Here is a 14031-nt window from a genome sequence, read left to right on the forward strand (position 1 = left end):
TAGGTCCAAGCAATTCTACAACCAGACTTACGGAGGAGGCAGAAGGCCTAGGCTGGAGTGGGGTTATTCCAGTAGGGGAGGAGGATACCAGTTCCAAAGAAATGAGGAGGCCTGGAAAGGGCCGCCCAGCAGGAGCAGAGATGATGGTTACCAGTACCAGCGCAACTTCCGCGGGCGACCGTACAGGAGCGACAGGAGAAGGGCAACGCTGGCAGAGAGTCAGAGGGGGCAGCAAGCATAGACTGACTGGGTATGGAAAAAATCTCAAATGCAACAAGTAATTTGAAGTAGCAGTTTCAAATCTTGATTTTTTTTTTTTTTTAAGCGAAGTTCAAGGATACATTTTAACTTTTGGGAAGTGAAGACTAGGAGGAGGTGAAGTTTTACCATAGGGCTTGGGGGGTGGGGGGTGATTTTAGAGTTTGTTTGGCTTAGCAGTTTTTCCTCAATGTCAAATTAGAAACAAAAATCAATCTAGGTTTAGTGTTTGGTAATTTTCTTTCCCCACAAAGGTTTGAGTTTGTGATAGGAGGCTATACATGTTACTAGAGTGGTGAATTAGAGCATTTGATGTGATCTAGATTTTAAAATTGACAGTAACATTGCACCAAATATAAATGTCTATTTTATCATACAATGCCTTAGTTCTGAACTGAGCTAAAGGAATTCTCAGCCTACTGCACTGTTGTCTCTGATATGCTTCCAACCCAAAGGCCTTTCATCTCAAGAAGAAAACCTATCTGTCAAACTTGAATGTCTCTCTTGTGTGTGACACGTACTGCAGCCAGCTAACCCTGAGTCTTAGCTATGTTGTATATAGTTCTTTTCATAATCATAGGGTATATTTTTGAATTTTAAAAAGCATTTATTTGTTGAAATCAAAAATCAAGACAAGCAGTCAAGAATTACCTGTGTATGAACTGACAAGAATGGCTGTTTCCACCAAGAATCCTTCTTAATGCTGGTGTGACTAGAATGGTGCCTATGCCAACTGAATAATTACAAAGACAATAAAAATGTAGATGCTATGCATTTCCAAAATAATTCTGCATCTGTTATAATAGCAGAAGTTTTTTTAATGCCACTTTAACACTAATGCACTGACAAATCCTAGATATTTTGTGAGGAGATGCATAAAGTACCTGTTAGGATGGTTTTTTAAGTTTGTACGATCGAGCTACTGTTCAGTATTCTTTTGTTGTTGCACTGTTGATGTTTTGCATGTACAACTCCTTGCTGGAACTACTTTTAAAAGCAAGATGGAGTCTTGGTGTGCTCTGCTCTTCCCTACAATTCAGAAGAAAGTGGCTTCTGCCTTATATTTTTACACTGTGTCAGAGCTCTGATGCTGTTTCTTCTGACCCCGAATCTCCACAGTGTTCCTGTTGCCTTTGCAGTTTGGATGTTCAGCTGTCCAAACTTGTGCACAGTGTTCACTCAGCTCTGTTGCTCTGTAAAATTTAACTGTTGTGTATATTTTTATATCTCTGTACATACTAGTGTAGGTGATGGTACCTTGGTGTCTGAGATTCCTTACCTTGATGAGGAGACCTGAGTGATAGTTCCCTGCTAAAGAGGTTGTTTTCAGATGCATGCTCTGTATAAAGCCCTGATTCAAATAAATGTTTGTCTTTTCACTTCCTTGCTAAATTATATTGGTGTATTTGAACCTGTTGCAATGCCAAAAGGAGTTTTGGTATGGAAGAGCCACTTCTAGACAGCAGCACAGGATGACCAGGATGGAGAGAAGCTGCAAACACACAGGGGATTAAGCTGCAGTTTCTGCCTTGCTGCTCTAGGACAGTTAAGGACTGAAAGGTGTAACTGTGTTTTCTCCTTCACCACTGATCAAATAAGTCTGGTTGCCTCTCTCTTTTTTTTTTTTTTTTTGCTGCAAGAGCTGTAGATTGATTGGCCAAACTCTTTACCTGGGCAAGAGGTTCTGGGTTAGGAGAAGACAATAGGTGACGTTCAGCCTGTGAGCTGATACACAACTTTGGGTATTTCCTAACCACATCTTTACCCTGATTAATTAAGAGAAGATGCAGAACTCCAGTCCAGAGGGTTTGTAGTTAGGTTGTGCAGATGAGTACGAGTTGTGGTTAGCCTTGGGAGGATTTTGGCTGAAGAGGGTGGTGGTGTGAGGATGTGTTCAGTGCCTGCACTGCTTTACAGAGCACCTCTGCTGCTGTGATACAGGTGGACTTCTCTTACCAGACAGAGTGAGGTAGAGTGCAGCTAATGCTCAGTGCTGCCAGGGAGAATGGCTGCAAAAAGAGAGACAAACTATTCCTTTCTGTCACTTCTGGGGCAAAAATGTAAATAAAGAACACAGCCATGTTTCCTCTCTCATAACATGTTTCACATGCCAAGGAAGGCAGAGAACTGCTGCAGAGTAGCTGCAAGTTATTTTCACATGGCTGCAAAACTGAAGTAGGATCCTCTAAAGTTTCCTTCTGTCTCCCTGAGGGGCCCTAACTTATATGGAAATGCATTTCTGACAAGCTGTGTTTATTTTCCTTCATTTTTGTCCATAGGAAGGATCAAAGCTTGGGGTTTAGGAAAGGTGAGGGAAAGATGGCATGGAGGAATGAGTTGGAAAGATTGAAAAGATGTTAACATTTCTTTAAGATGTTTAACAGATTATTTTCCTGGAATTAGGTCTGAGAAGATGCACAGCAACAGATGACTAAAAAAAAGATGGAGCTACCTTTAGTTATGTTTTTTGTGCTGCAGCTTTTGGGTGTGCTATAGTGTGAGAAAAGGAGTGTGACAACGTCACATAAATAAACACTTCTGAATTAGTAATGCAAGAAATTCTGCAGTGTCACAGAAGAGTTGTAAGTTAGGTGGATATTTATTTATGAAACCCTCATCCAGAGAGATTCAGCCTTTTTAAAAGAGGAGCTGCTCCTGTGGCTTGATATTCTTGGCAGGAGTTTCTCTCATACAGAAAACAGCTTCAAAGATTTTTTTTAAAATGAGGAAGTTGAGTCAGTACTTGGTACATGAGTAGGATATATTGGATTGAAAACCTCCCTTAAGTTCTGAAAAATCAGGAGACTGAATTGCACAACTTCAAGGTGGTCTAGTTTGAAATTATTACACTGAAAATAGGGCTGTGTCACCAAAATATAGAAAGTGGCAGTTTTACTTGGACCTAGGATGTATCACTGCTAACTGGTCTCAGATGTTAAACGCAGCAAGAGATTTTAAGCTCCAAAAGATTAAGTGTTCTAAACCCTGATTTGAGCCATCTCATCCACAAATGTTTAGATTCCAATATGCATATCTATATGCCAGTTACAAAGATGCTCAGATTCTGTATTTAGTCATCCAGGAAGAAGTAGTTTCCACTCTTCTTTTGTTCCACATCCTTGGGAAGAGAAAAAAGGTCACTGTTACTTGAAGTACTCTTTTGGCAGACCTGAACATAGCTGAAATACAAGACACTTCTCTAAAGTCCTTACTACTTTCAACACTCTTTTCATGTGCTGTTTTCCAGCACAGCAAAGGTACCAGGTCAGTCTAAAATCTGACTTCATTTTCAGCAGTCATGGATATTACTGTCAGGTGCTTCTCTTACCTTGATGGAATTGAGTTTGTTTATTCTTGGTCTGTAGTTGTTGGGGTCTCTTCTAAAAGTGATTTCAAGTTGAGATAAAAACTTATTCATTCCAGCCAAAAGAGTCTGTGGACTGTTAAGAGAGAAGAACATTTCAGCTATGCAGTTTACAAGCAGCTTTGATCTCCACCCTGAGCTCAGGCCGGTCTGGAAATGCAAATATGAGCTGGATGGGACATAGCAGGGTGTGCTACATTTTTAGTCAAGTCCTGTCTCAGATACTACTCTCATCTGCCAGCAGGATCTCAGCATGGCACTCCAAGTCTTTGGGCTGCCACCTTTACATTCCTTTTACTTTGTACCTACCTCTGTGTATTGCTGGCACAGATTTACATTCAAGGGGAAAACCCCACCACAAACAAAATGTTATAACAAAGATCAAACCATACACTGATGCTGAGGAACAGTTGTGTGACTGTGATTTTTAAAAGGCACTTAGTGCCATGGTCTAGTAACCACAGTAGGGTTGGACTCGATGATCTTGGAGGTCTTTTCCAACCTGATTGATTCTATGATTCTGTGATACTTCTGGTTTGTGTTAAGTACCAGAAAACCACACTGTTCTAGAAACCTGGTTCCTTACCAACGCTGCCTGGCAGCAAGTCTCTGCAATCTACATGAAATTGCTTAAAGAAACAGAAGTGACATATCAAAAGGGGCAGCTCTGAAAGAGTAAAACTCAAGTGTACATTGCATGTTGCTGCCAGGACTTGCAGTTCACAAGGTTTGCATACAGGTACCCTCAGAACACTGCAGAACATCTGAGGGTGATTTTCATACGCAGTTTTGTCATTCATGACTATCAATGCCACTTACTTGTTCTCCTCTGATTGTCATTTAACCCTTGTGCAGTTGCTTAAGGCTAGTTTAAGGCAGGAGCAGGTCTAGTTCTTGAGGGCTTGGTTAGGTTCTCAAACTATACCCCAACTGTGTCTAAGTGAGGGTCGATCGCATTTTCTTTTCCACGCTTCAGAACAAAAGTCAGAACCCTCAGGACACTCTTGGATCACTTTAAATGCAGCTTAAATTTCCACAGGCAGAGATGTTTCTCCTTGGCTTTGATGACCACCTTGCTTACTAACCCAACCAAGCCTCCTACCTGTTTGCAAGTGTGTTCTTGGAAGGAATGCCATCAAAAACAATCACACGATCAGCAAGGTACGTGGCCATGATAAAATCGTGTTCTACCACAAAAGCTGTTTTTTTAGCATGGAGAATGAAACTGAAATAGGAAGAAACAACGACAAAGAAGAGAGATTAGTGTGAGCTCACTGTAAAACTGTTGGACATTGCATTCCCTCCCCCCAGGCCCTGCTGTACCGTTTGATGACTCTGGCAGCCATCAGACGTTGCTCAGAGTCCAGGTAGGCCGAGGGCTCATCGATCAGGTACACATCTGCAGGTTTACCCAGGCACAGAGCCAGTGCCACTCGCTGCAGCTCACCCCCAGACAGGGTTTGAACCTGTTGGGATGGGGGAACAAGGCCATATTTAGCTCAGGCACAGGCCTAGAGTTAAAGGTGACAAGTCAGGATGTTGTTTGAGGTGATTCTTACCTCCTGGTCAATGATGTTTTCTATCTGAAGAGGTTTCATGACATCAGTTACAAACTGGGGGTGTGTGTAGGCATCTCTGATCTTCTCGTGCAGCAGCTGACGGACACTTCCCTGTTCAAAGGAGAATGTTGCCATTCAGTTTTATGCAGCTCAGCACAGGAAATCAAGCAGAAATAAGAATGAATAGAGAGAGTTTGTTCCAGGCATAAAATTCACCCTGTGTACTACAAACATGCTTTTTGTAGCAAACACAGTAATGAGTAAGGCTTGAACGTACTGTAGATTTAGGACTGATCTTCTGTGGTTTGTAGCTGACATTCAGAACTGGGACCTCACCTACAGAAAGACAAAATTTATCCTATAAACAAAAGCCTTTCCAATACCTTCAAATGAGGTTTTAAGTGAGGGCTCACACATTACCTCCTTCATCAGGTGTCAGTCTTCCTGCCAGCATTCGGATAAATGTGGTTTTGCCAGTTCCTAAAATGAGATGCAACTTACAGATTAATCACTTTTTAGTCATTTAGACCTCTAACAATTAATCCCAAACTTCATACATTTTAAAATTGCTCTGAGAATTGCTGTATTCACTTCCAGCAAGCAGCACCTGCTGCTATTTGCTTTCTCAAATGACATCTAGAACTGCAATGGTCAGGACTTGTGGCTAAGCTCACCAGGCTCCTCCTGCCAGCTCAGTTCTTCAGGTGGGGTAACAGCCAAACACAGTGGCATTGTTAACACTCTGTAACTTCAAGTCCTCACTAGTTACAAGTGTCCACTCATGGGGTGAGATCTTCACTAAGAGACAAGCAGTTCAGCCTCACCCAAACCCAGGAATTTTGAAGCCAAAGGGAAAAACAGCTTTAGAAGCATGTTTAGGACTGGAAACAGCAGTTTCCAACATAAATTGCACTTACCGTTTTCCCCCAACATCACCATGATTTCAGAATCAGTGAATTCTCCAGCTACTATGGAGAGTTCAAATTCTCCCATCTTTTTTTTCATTCCTGGATATTTGTACATACACATCTTTTTAACCTCTTCTTCATTAGCTGTCTCAGCCACCTTAAATACCAGAGATGCATCTCGAAACCTCAGATTTTCTGTTGGAACATAGCCATCTAGGAAAATGTTTATGCCTGTGATGGGAGGAAAAAAAGATCATTTAAAAAGGTCCAGAATAAAGTAAGACAAGATGAATTTCAATTTCTGGCTGTAAATTCCAATCAGGTGAAGAGAATGCTGGATTTTAAATGGCATGTTAAAAGAAGCAACTAGACCTCCTCTTTGAAACTGTGCAGTATGAAATATCCTACTAAATGACAGAATACACAGTGAAAAAGGCTGATTGGAAAATACATTCTCACCAACATCTTTTTCTTGCATTTTGGAGAGATGAATCAATGTCACACAGAGGTTTGGCACAGGAGATTGCCCTGTCCAAACAGCAAGTTTAGCTTTGTTCTAATCTGCTTAGAGTTTTGCTAAAATTTGTATAGCACCAAGTTCAGGCAATGTCAGCTTTTAACAACACAATCTACAGCAGCAAACTGCATCTTCCTACTGATGTGTGTGGGGTTTAAAGGAGCTGCTGCTGTTGGAGCCCAAGAACAGTTGTTACTGAGGCTCAGTGCTCCAAGTGTGGTCAACTCAGCTGAGCACTACATACCTCTGTACTGTGCAAAATGTCTCCTGCCCTTCCTCTACTATTTACAGGGTCTTTTGTCTAACTCCACAGTTGACAAAACACCTGCAAGTATCCAAACTATGTCCATAGCAAGAGGAAAAGGCATTTCATAATTAAGACATTTGGGTAGAGCTATAAACTTAAGATCATGTAACACAGAAATTCTGCAGCAAATGAACCAGTAGTTTTTCAGCTGCTGAACTAAAAGAAGGAAGATGTGTTTACATAACAGACAAGTAGCATTTGGTATCATTTTTAGGTATGTTTAAAAAGAGAAATGTGACAAGAATTACCTTCTCTTACGCTGAAAGGCATAGTAACAACACCGTAAGCACTTGGCACACCGTAGAGGCAGCAGATGAAGTCAGAGAGATAATCTAACACACTTAGATCATGCTCAACGACAATAATGTACCTGAAAAACAGAGCCAGAGATGCTTTTTTACTTCACTGCAAAACCCTTTCTTTCTTGCATAAACAAAAACTATCAACATGGGGTTTATTTAATATAGTTTCTTAGCTCTCCCCTAAGTAAGGACAGTCCAATGTCCAATCACCAGACACTGAGTGAGAAGCTGAAAGCACATCTTGACTGTGAACTGGCAGCTTCTTTTTGGGCAGTAAGTGGAAGGATATTGATTGACTTTGGTAGTGATTTGATATTGATATTGAGTGAAAAATACTTAGCATATTTCAATGAAATAAAAATCTTTGGGGGAAGGGGATGAAATAGCAAGATTCAGGTGAAAAGTAACCACCTGTATTTTCCCCTCCTTGTTACAAAAATGCTGAAATAGAATTTCAGAACTCTAGGATAAAGTTTTAACAAGAAACTCTAGGAAATAAGTTTCCAAAATGCAAAGGAATAGACTATTACTGACTCGGAATACTTGGAACAGCTGTTAGTGTATCATCCTGGTAAGTCAGCACTTTTAGGGAGATGGATTGGCTGTTTCCTCCCTCTGGAAACAGTCATGGATTGTTCCAGTCTGGCAGAACATACCTGTCAGGGTTGATCAGGGACCGGATGGTGATGGCAGCCTTCAGGCGCTGCTTGACATCCAGGTAGCTAGAAGGCTCATCAAACATGAAGCTAGTCCCAAAAGAAAGGAAGAAATCTTAGTGAATGCCAACTTTTCTACATCTTCAAACATAACACTGACATTTCAACCATCAAATACATGGAAATAAACATTTACCATTATTTATACTGAGAAAAGGAGGCAGAAAATGAGAATTATGTACACCTGCCTTGAATCTCTGAACGGTCACGTGAAATTGTTAAACAATCCCAGTTAAGTGTTACTTTGCCAAAAGCTCTGCCAGTTATCGAAAGTTACAAGAAATCAGCAGTTAGGAGTCCCATGCACTCATTCTGAGTCATCTCAAATTTAACACCAACTGAGAAGTGCAGACATACTTTAGGAGACTGCAAGAAGGAAAAAAACCCAAACCAAACAAGAAGACCCACTTGAAACCTACAGGAACCAAAAAACCCACAGCCAAGCAAAAGGTAACAACCCAAAAAAACCAAACCAAAAACTTCACCAAGGGGAAAAAAACCAAACCAAAACCCTGTAACTCTTCTGATCTTGCTTTCTTGGTCCCAAGGACTCAGGAAACAGCACAGACTAGACAGTAATTTCCTGGTTGCAAGACAGGAGAAGAGGACACAAGTTCCCAGAGGTGGGGAAGCATCTATACCTTTCTTACTCAGAGAGGCGAAGTGAGGTTTGCTGTCAAAGAGGATACATTCAGGGGGGATTAGGGAGAGGTTACGATGCTGAAATTTAGCACTGCCTTCTGAAATCGGCTATTTCCAGTCAGCTGAATTAAAGTACACAAAACCCCAGAAACGATACAGAGTAACTCTGGATCTTGGCCAATGAGTTGGCAAAAGCATTTTGTTAAAACCCCCTTACGAAATTAGTATTATTAAATATTTTTCACTCTCTCAAACGAAAGTATTATTTCTGACAATGATGAAAATGAGAGGACCACATTCTGAGACAGATCATTAGACCAATGTGTAACAGAAGTAAATCAAACATACATATCAGCCTTCTGAATGCAAACAACTGCACAAGCAAATCTCTGAAGTTCTCCTCCTGAAAGGTCCTCAACATTTCTTTCTTTCAGGTGGGTTAAGTCTGCAAATAAGTGGTTAATTTTAGGTATGTTATATAACCAACACAACAATCCATATTTTCATTACCTACACAAACATGTATAAACACAGCAGAGATCCTACACAGAGGGGAAAAAACAGAAGTAGGATGAGCATTCAGTTCATTTAGTATCAGTGTCATAATGCTAAGAGTAAGTCACAGAAGTTGTGGCTGCTCCTTAGCATGCAGAAGGATCACATTCCTAGTTCTTTGCCCACCAGGTATTTGGTAAAGATTTCTGGCCCTAAAAAGAAACTATTCCAGTTTTAAAAGTGTTTCTTGAAGAGTTCTGATTTTCAAGAAAATCAAGTCCCTCAAAATTCCAGCAGATGGGTGAAACCAGTATCTTCTAGTCACTTTAATGACCAGCAGATTTCAGGGCTATGTTGTTTCACTAATGAATTCAGTGGGACTCTAAGCCCACACTGAGTGGCAGGATGCAGCCCCTCCTGTACCACCCAGATCCACCAAAACAATCATCTTGTTAAGGTAGCAACACCTAAACTTCATAAAGACTAAACTCAAAGCACCCACACCAAAGGACCAGGGCTGGACTACGCAGATATTCTGCCTGTTAACTATCACTCTCAAAGTCAGTGCTGCTCCCCTTACAATCAGTCAGAGATGGGCTGTGGGTGGAGAGGGAGTCTCAGGGTAACATTTCCTGTGTGCAGTGGTTCTCCCAAGAGAGGATGCTAAGATTCTGCCACAGCTGTAAGCAATGAGTGGCAGATGGTAAGTGGAATTTTTCCAGACTGAAAAAAAATCATAGAATTTTAGGGGTTGGAATGGACCTTAGAGATCATCTAGTCCCAATCCCCTGCCCTGGGCAGGGACACCTCCCACCAGAGCAGGTTGCTCAAGGCTCATCCAACCTGGCTGTGAACACTGCCAGGGTTGGGGCAGCCACAGCCTCCCTGGGCAACCTGGGCCAGTGTCTCACCACCCTCACAGGAAAAACTTCTTCCTGATATCCAACATACATTTCCCCTCCTTCAATCTGTACCCATTGTCCTGTCACTGCAGCTCCTAATGAAGATTCCCTCTGCAGCTTCCCTGGAGCCCCTTTAGATTCTGGAAGGTGCTCTGAGGTCTCCACACAACCTTCTCTTCTCCAGGCTCAACAGCCCCAACTCCCTCAGCCTGTCCTCATAGGGAAGATGTTCCAATTCTCTTAGCAGCTTTGTGGCCTCTTCTGGACTTGCTCCAACAGTTCCATCTCCTTCTTATGTTCAACCTGCACACAGTAGAGAACTTTCTACCAAGCACTTTCTACCATGAAACAGAAACTGCATTAGATTCTCTTAACTAACATGTATCAATTAGTTTGTATTTGCCACTAGAAGGTATTATTTGTGTGGGTTCAGAAATGCTTACAGCACACCTTGGGCTTTACACTAAAACTCCTTTACTTTCTTCTCTTGTTTTGAACTGGTATAATTTACATCTTCTATCACGTTAAAAGAACTTGATTTTTTCAGTAAATACTTCTCAAATGCTTTGAAATTTGACTTCACAAAATTACTTACCAAGCTGCTGACAGACAACAGTTTGTGTCTTAGTTTCATCCTTCCTATCCAGAATTGATCCCACTGTTCCCTGCATGATAAGTAACACAAAGAAAAAAACCTCCAACATTAAAAATTTCAGACAATACTGCTAAATAAAACCTTTAAACACAAGAGAAGTACTGCAGAAGCAGCTCCCACCCTTATTAAGTCAGAAAATTTCTCACCTTGGCAGCTTTAGGGATCTGGTCCACGTACTGAGGTTTGATGATAGCTTTGAGGTCATCTTCCAGGATCTTGGTAAAGTAATTTTGTAACTCAGATCCTCGGAAGTAGGTCAAAATTTCTTGCCAGTCAGGTGGATCCTGTGCCAAAATTAAAGCTTAGGTTTACTTCTACCATTTAAAACACATAGTAAAAGAAATCTGATTTCAAAAATCCAATCAGTATGGCAAATAAACTGTGCTTGTGCAGTAACCTAAATACACAGGAAAATGGATTATGACCTCCCAGGAAGAGCAGCAGATAACAAGTTATGTGCCTGTTTCTCAAAAAATACTATTTCTAAGTAAGAAGCAACATAAAGAAACTAAGGATTTTCCAGAGCTCAGTATTAATGTGTACAGTGGAAAATATCTTCAAAAACTACTTATGGTAACAGTGTAAGATGATGACATTTTGTAGAGATACTCTTCAAAAGAATCAAAGATAAAAAAGCCTAAGGAATCCCAAGGATACACAGTAAGTGCTCTCAGACACTAGAACTGTTCAGATAAAACCAAAACTGAACTTAGCAGAAACTCAAAAACTTGAGCTGCTGAAATCTCTGATGGGGAAGAGGTGAATTGTGCAGGGACCAAAAGTTGACATTTTTAAGGGCTGGTATGAAAAAACACCCCAAACCCTTAAGTGTGACTTCAAGGCAGAAAATTACCTCTGAGATTTATCTTATGTAAGTTGCAATTAGTTAGTTTCCTTAGCTTTCTTGAGAGAGTCTTTCTCTCTATACAGAACTTGCAAAAAAAGCCTTTGCTACCAACACCCTCCTGTTCCTGCTCCTGTCACTGACTGTTAGTAGGGAAAAAAAACACAAAGTCTACTGTGCTCACAGATACAAAAATTCAGCCAAAACCAGACACCCAACTATCTAGAATGCCAACTCTTAACTTCACTGCTGATACATACATCATATTTTCCAAGATTTGGCTTCTGTTTTCCTGCTAAAATTTTCAAGGCAGTTGATTTTCCAATACCATTGGTTCCAACCAATCCCAGTACTTCACCCGGACGAGGGATAGGCAACCTGTACACAACATGGAAAACTCTGGATTATATCAATGCCATCAGACACCAACATGTGGTGGTCAAGACAACGTTACAACCTGTTTTCAGACTTTTTGTTGTTTCAGCCTTTGTTAAGCTGCCAATATGTAACTCAAACCAATATTCCTTGAAAACAGAAGATTATAAGAAAGCTTTAAGGGCAGTTTAGTCTTTAAACAGTGGCTCTGTAAAATCAGCATTAACATTTTATTTCATTATAATACTTTTTAATTAAAAAAGCAGATAATTGCCATTCAAAAAGGAAACTACTGAGGTAAGAACCAAGAACACCCTGATGTGCACTGTGTTTAGACTATCAAAAACGTGAATTTTTGGTCTGTTTTACATTGATTTGATTGATCATTGCATCATTGACTGATGCATTAAGAATAGCATTGCCAGCAGGTCAAGGGAGGTGATCCTGCCTGTCTACTCAGCCCTCATGAGGCCACACCTGGAGGACTGTGTCTAGTTCTGGGCTCCTCAGGTCAAGGACACGAAGCTCCTGGTCGAGCAGGAGATGCTGGAGGGACTGGAGCACCTCACTGATGAGGAAAGGCTGAGGGAGTTGGGCCTGTTCAGTCTCAAGAAGAAACAACTGAGAGGGACCTCATCAATTTATTCAAGTACGTGAAGTGCCAAGATGATGAAGCCAAACTCTTCTCACTTGTGGAAACCAATAGAACAGGAGGTAATGGGCAAAACCTGATGCACAGGAAGTTCTACCTGAATATGAGGAAGAACTTCTTTCCTGTGCAGTCACTGAGCAGGCTGCCCAGAGAGGTTGTGGATTCTCCCTCACTGGAGATATTCCAGAACTGTCTAGACAGAAACCTCAGCCATGTGCTCTAGGATGGCCCTGCCTGAGTAGGGAGGCCAGACCAGATGACCCACTGTGGTCCAACCTAACTGATTCTGGGATTTGAAAAGTAAAATACCTGTGAAGTTTGAAGGCATTGGCACAATATCTATGTGTTGTTTCTTTCTCCAGGTTGCTAGGTAAGTTAACAATTGACAAGGCTCCAAAAGGACATTTCTGTAATTGAAATAAATTATAGATTACTAGTGCACACAAACACTTGAATAACAAAAGACTGTTCTGTTCTGCACCCAGCTGTGCACTTACATGTTCAATTGAGCTTCTATCAAATTTCCTTTACATGGGCAACTTGTCAAAAGAGGTTACACACCATTTTTCAAATTAAGCAGTTAATTAAATTGCTTTTTCAAGCTACAGTAAATATAATAGCAAACTAAGGAAAATGTATTACATTAAATAAAGCAGCCTCACTCTTACCTTGATGCAAATACCACAACCAATACAGAGTGTTTCTGAGATCCATGCTATCTTGCTCTGTGATGTGACTTCTATGCAAAGTTTTCCTGGTGAAAAAGAAGGGAGATCAAGTCACTAAAGTTTCTGATGAATCAGAATTCTTCTCAGTACTACTAAATCCCACAGAGGAACATGGAACTGATTAATGTTCACTGAAGCTTCAGATCATCCAAAGGCTTGGAAAGTGCCATTACTGTGAGGAATTGTTCATGTTTTCAGTGATGTTTCTAAAGGCTTTAGGAAACGAAGGCTTGAATGACATGCAAAAAACTAGCAATTTGTTCCTTCCAGGAGAACTTCATTTAAAACTTCTCCAACTGCTTAAATCCTTTGTAAAATGATCTGTCTTACCCATTCGAACCACAGGACAACTCTTCTTGCATTCTTGGCGACATTTCTTTGGCTTACACTTGTCATGGTTGACTATAGCAATTCTTGTTAGTTTGTCTGCCATAATGCACAATACAGGGCTGAACACATACACCAGGTAGGAGGAGGAGTTGGGGAGTCTTCCAGATCCTAACGAAAAAGAAAAAGAAAACAAAAAAGAACATGTTACTGACAGCACAGAGAACATACATAGCTGAAGTTATTACCAGCAGAGATCAGAGATGAAGAACAGTACTGATATGTAAATAACTGCACAAATAACATCAGCTTTCCATCCTATTACTATTTCACCAAAACCAAAAATGTGATTGTGCCTGAAAATGTATTTGTTTCCAAGAAAAGCATGTTGTAGTGAGAACAAAAAATCTACACTGCTGCAAATTTCAGTTTCACAAGCTGCCTGGTGTGAAATACCCTTCTTCACACTACAGTGTCTGT

At 40.8% G+C, this 14031-nt stretch overlaps 1 protein-coding gene across 1 annotated transcript; it reads right to left on the minus strand.

Annotated features, from left to right (window-relative positions):
• Positions 1-2820: 2820 nt before the first annotated feature.
• Positions 2821-13716, minus strand: ABCE1 (ATP-binding cassette, sub-family E (OABP), member 1). The gene is made up of 17 exons (XM_009072573.1): positions 13555-13716; positions 13165-13250; positions 12806-12903; positions 11730-11847; positions 10772-10909; positions 10566-10635; positions 8922-9018; positions 7872-7961; positions 7162-7283; positions 6099-6320; positions 5602-5661; positions 5459-5517; positions 5182-5292; positions 4946-5088; positions 4725-4847; positions 3587-3698; positions 2821-3376 (listed from the first exon to the last, which is right to left on the minus strand). Exons 1-17 carry the CDS (start codon positions 13655-13657, stop codon positions 3329-3331), a joined length of 1800 nt encoding a protein of 599 aa, XP_009070821.1. The 5' UTR covers positions 13658-13716; the 3' UTR covers positions 2821-3328.
• Positions 13717-14031: the final 315 nt, after the last annotated feature.

Source organism: Acanthisitta chloris, unplaced genomic scaffold (assembly GCF_000695815.1).
Source record: "Acanthisitta chloris isolate BGI_N310 unplaced genomic scaffold, ASM69581v1 scaffold7644, whole genome shotgun sequence".
Classification (NCBI taxonomy): Eukaryota; Metazoa; Chordata; class Aves; order Passeriformes; family Acanthisittidae; genus Acanthisitta; species Acanthisitta chloris.